Raw genomic sequence first — 4,559 nt, forward strand, 5'->3', positions numbered from 1 at the left:
AATAATAGATATTTATTATACAAGGGAAACAGTACTAGATTTTAGCTCGCGGTTGTGTTGTCTCCCGACGCGAAGCGGAGGGAGACAAAAAACCGAAAGGTAAAATCTACTTTTTTCCCGTGTATAATACACTATTTTTTTCTGTGACGGGAAAAACAACGATTTAATATTGAAAAAACATTATTACAATATATTAGTCACTAAAGTTTTAAATTGGTAGGCTGTTATACTTATAGCGACAATTACATCTGCGTTGCTAAGGAAACCTTTGAAGTAATCAAATATCTGTCAATTTAATTCTGTGATTTGATTTAAAAATTGCAAACTTAGTGGTTGTTTAGTAGCTATTTTGAATAATATAAAGTTAAAAAATGTCTGGTTCCGAGTTTTCTCTGACTCCACCGGAGTTAGTAAAAGCAGCGAAAGTAGCGTCACAAAAATTATTGCCAGCTAAATCGCGGAAAATTTACGAAACCGCGTATTCAAAATTTATGGAATGGAAGATGAAAAAGATATGCAATTCTTTTTCGGAGACGGTGTTATTGGTTTTTTTTGTGGAACTGGCACAACAACAAAAGCCAAACAGTGTGGTCGAATTATTCAATGATTAAAAGTATGTTAAAATCCAATAATAATATAGACATTTCAAAATATTTCAAACTAATTACATTTCTGAAACAAAATGGGAAAGGTTATACGCCCAAGAAATCTGCGATTTTTACGATTATACAAATTAATGATTTTTTAAATAATGCTCCTGATGAAGTTTATTTAATGGCCAAGGTTGTTGTTGTATTTGGGATTGCAGGAGCTTGTCGAATTTGTGANTACAAGAAAAAGTCAAGATGCCATTTTTATGGAGAATTGTATGCTTTACAACTTTTATAAGAAACATTTTTTTCTAGCCCTTGCCGCTTTTGAGTTATCTTGAAAAACGCCTTTGTTTTATCTTTTTTCACCCTTGGCCGAGGGTAGAACAAAAAATTACTGTCACTTATTGTTATAATATATCTCAAACTAACTCATATCAAAAATTCAGGCAAGTTGACCAACATTTCGATATAAAGGCTTATTTAATTGGGCTAATATGAGTAGATAGACTACGGTGTTTTACATGTTTTCTTAGAATATATAATAACAGTAGTGCTTGATTTGTGTGAAATAATTTCTGTGTTATTAATTATTGGGTAAAGAATTATATAGAAGGTTATTCATTAATAACTGTACGTACGCTGGTCGGATAATCCTGGACTGAAGATATGAAGAACTGACACATTATTCTTAGATAAAATATATCTCCTTACGGAGTTATTTAAAAATTTTAAATGATTTAAATAATAAACTGTAACTATAAAACATAACTCAACTAATGTAATGCAATCCCAGGACAGAAGATACCGACTTGAATAATAATAATAATAATATTACAAATAAATTAAATAATAAAATAAAAATGATTGTGCAGCTCTACGTTTAACTTTAATAATGACTTTACCGCTATGAAAGAATAGTATATTAAAAAATTATACCAAAATAAAAATTCCGCCAGTGGCGTAGAAGTTAGGAATAGGAAACTGCCTCTCTTCCCCTGTCGTGCGCCTCTGGTATGAACGATTTTGTAGCATTCTTTAATATGTTCTAAAGTATCTAAACTTTATGTCAAGTATGATAGGAAATATAAAACAGGGTTAAAGTAATGGGCAAAAATCATTTAAAATTTTTTAAATAAAACACCCTGTAACTCTGTAAGAACCTATATTTTATCTGTCAATTTTTCATATATTTTTAACCCAGGGTTATCCAGTTAGCGCATGTACAATTATTATTGAATCACCCTGTACATTTAAAATATCCACTATTTCTTAATGCTCCAGATTTCACTGGAAAATTCTGTGCATGTCAACAATACATACTTCGAGTGCAAGTGCATTGAAATGTTGCTCTGAGTGCTCTGTGCAAAATTAACCGATCAACTCCCTCTTGGCTTATGCTACTTTTTGCATAAAAGTATAAAAGCTGTAAGCAGTTTTCATTATCTGCAATAAAAATTATAGATTAAGATATGCATTTTTTATATAACGTAGTACTAGCTTAATTTAATTGAATTTTAATGGGAATATATTATAGGAGCAATTTATAAATGTTATAGAAACTTTTTAAAAATTGTGTACTGACTGTGTAAGAACTTTGGATGTTTCCGAAGTAGTCTAGAATATTTCTTCTAATTATTTTATAAAATAAGTTATATTAACACATGCCCAATAATATATTCTCACTGAAATGCAGGACGTTGAATTTTTTGTTTTTCTAATCTTAATAATTGAAACTTTATTTTTCTCAAATTTCCTGCAGTTAACCTGCTTATTAGAGAACATGATTTACTGTAGACTAAATTTTAATCACCTCACCCAGGGCAGGTAGACGATAGTATTCAATTAAATAAAAATATACGTTGGCCACTGATAGTTTCAGATTTGTGGGTATTTTTTGGAACCCTCTTTCGTTATCTGAAATTGCTTAACATTTTTCTATTTGGAGTTTAGTTCTGGGGGAAAATGCTATGGTCTAAAAACAATTGAATAATGTTACAGGAATCTACTGTTCCATCCTGGTGCTTTTCTATGGTTGACCCCAAAAATAGAAGTCCAACAGAATTATTATTAAGGTACTCCTAAACAGTTAGATTAAAATTGAGGAGGCACCCCATCACTCATAAGGATCGTCACGTTATCAGAGTCAAACCTTCCAGGAGATCAGAATAATTAATAATAAAATAGTGATAGCGATCATCAGTTAATTTTGAAGAAAATATGAGCACCTTCAGTTTCATGGAAATGCTGCAATGTTTTTAAAACTGTTGATTTAGAAATACGTCCCAGATCGGGGTGCAGTTCATGAAAAATATCCACTACTTCGTCACAACTTCGTCTTCTATCACCATATCCTATCATCATTAAAACTTCAAAACGCTCGGTCTCACTTAACTGTGTCATTTTTGCGAGAAAATTATTCATACTAAATGTATGTAATTTTGACATGTATTGTCAATATAATCACTATTAGAAAAAAGAAGGACCCGGCGTTGTTATGGAGTTAGAAACTTTCAAAAGTAATTTGATGGACTATAAACTTAGTGGACTAAATTTATGAGAAACTGATTTTCAGAGTTCAATATCTCGAAAACGGTAAAGTTTAGTTACATGAAGTGCTATATGGATTTTGTTTAGAATTTCGAGAAGGTTTGAAATATGGAATAATACACAGGGTGTTCCATTAAAGAATAAACAACTTTGTTTCGTCAGGAGTATCGTCATGACTTTTTGACTGATTCTTTATACTTAATTTTTCTTTATTGTAATATACAGGGGGTCCCGAAGTAAGGGGGCTATATTTCTTCAGGGTGTTCTATGTCAAAAATATTACTTTTTCTTTATATAAATGTGGGTCCAAAAATTCTTCCTAATGAAGTTATAGCCACTCGTGATGGTTTTTTCTAAATGACTCCGAAAAAGAGTTGAGATAAATTTATGAAATTTGGTAACTAGCTCAATTCGTACGTGTAGAAGAATTATTAAAAAGGTACTCTTGGTCCATATTGGTAGAATGTTCCATTTTTGTGTAAAATCTGTTTAAAAATAATGTTACATGTGTACATCACATGTAACAAAACATTTTTCCAAAAATGGAACATTTTACCAATCTGAACCAAGAGTACTGTTTTTTACTAAAAAACTCTGAAATTTCATACTTTTCAGTCAAAAGTAAAAAAAGTCAAAGCATAAAAAGTTATCGTAAATTTTACCCCCCTCCCCACCAGTATTATAACGTATGTGACAAAAATTTGTAAATTTCGTTTTAATAGCGAACTGAGCACGTAAGAGCTACGCTAATTACGAAATTGCATAAATTTATCTCAACTGACTTCGGAATTATTTAGAAAAAACCATCATCAGAGTGACCCCTTTAAGTGGCTATAACTTCCTTAGGAAGAATTTTTGCACCTATGTTTATATAAAGAATATTTTCGACAGAACACCCTGTAGAAATATTTCCCCCTAATTCCGGGACATGTATTTCACAAACCATAAAAGGTTTTGTCTTATGACTTTTCGATAGTTTTCTTACTTTAGGAAATAATCGACCGTTTCCATACATCTCAACAACCCTGTATATGACGGAACAATCCGAATTTTTCCTCTGGTTTTTAGAATTATAGAATTATAGTAAAAGAGTTTTAACAACTATTGATCATTTTTACTTACTAGTAGAACAGTTCTATTATTAATGACGTGATAATTTGCAGCCCTTATAGAAACACCATCCTGACTCCTCATCATCATAATCAGGAAATCGTTTCGCAAATGTCGCAATTTCGGTAGGTACCATTTGCACTCAGAATATATAGTCTCTGCTGTTGCTTCTGACTAAAAATAATAATTATAAATTGTGTTTCTTTGTATTGCCAAAAAACTTTAACAATTCCTTGCCAAAAATTACGAGGGAATTTTTCATATAAATTTATTTCCTCAAAATATGGGAGTTAAGGGATGTTTTTGTGA

At 31.1% G+C, this 4,559-nt stretch overlaps 1 protein-coding gene across 1 annotated transcript; it reads right to left on the reverse strand.

Annotated features, from left to right (window-relative positions):
- Positions 1-1,949: 1,949 nt before the first annotated feature.
- LOC111692961 lies at positions 1,950-4,424 on the reverse strand (the record flags this gene model as incomplete). The annotated part of the gene is made up of 2 exons (XM_023457097.1): positions 1,950-2,036; positions 4,263-4,424. Coding segments are annotated over 2 exons (213 nt in total), but the record flags the coding sequence as incomplete, so codon positions are not given.
- Positions 4,425-4,559: the final 135 nt, after the last annotated feature.

This window comes from Anoplophora glabripennis, unplaced genomic scaffold, assembly GCF_000390285.2.
Source record: "Anoplophora glabripennis isolate ALB-LARVAE unplaced genomic scaffold, Agla_2.0 scaffold5610, whole genome shotgun sequence".
NCBI classification, from domain to species: Eukaryota; Metazoa; Arthropoda; class Insecta; order Coleoptera; family Cerambycidae; genus Anoplophora; species Anoplophora glabripennis.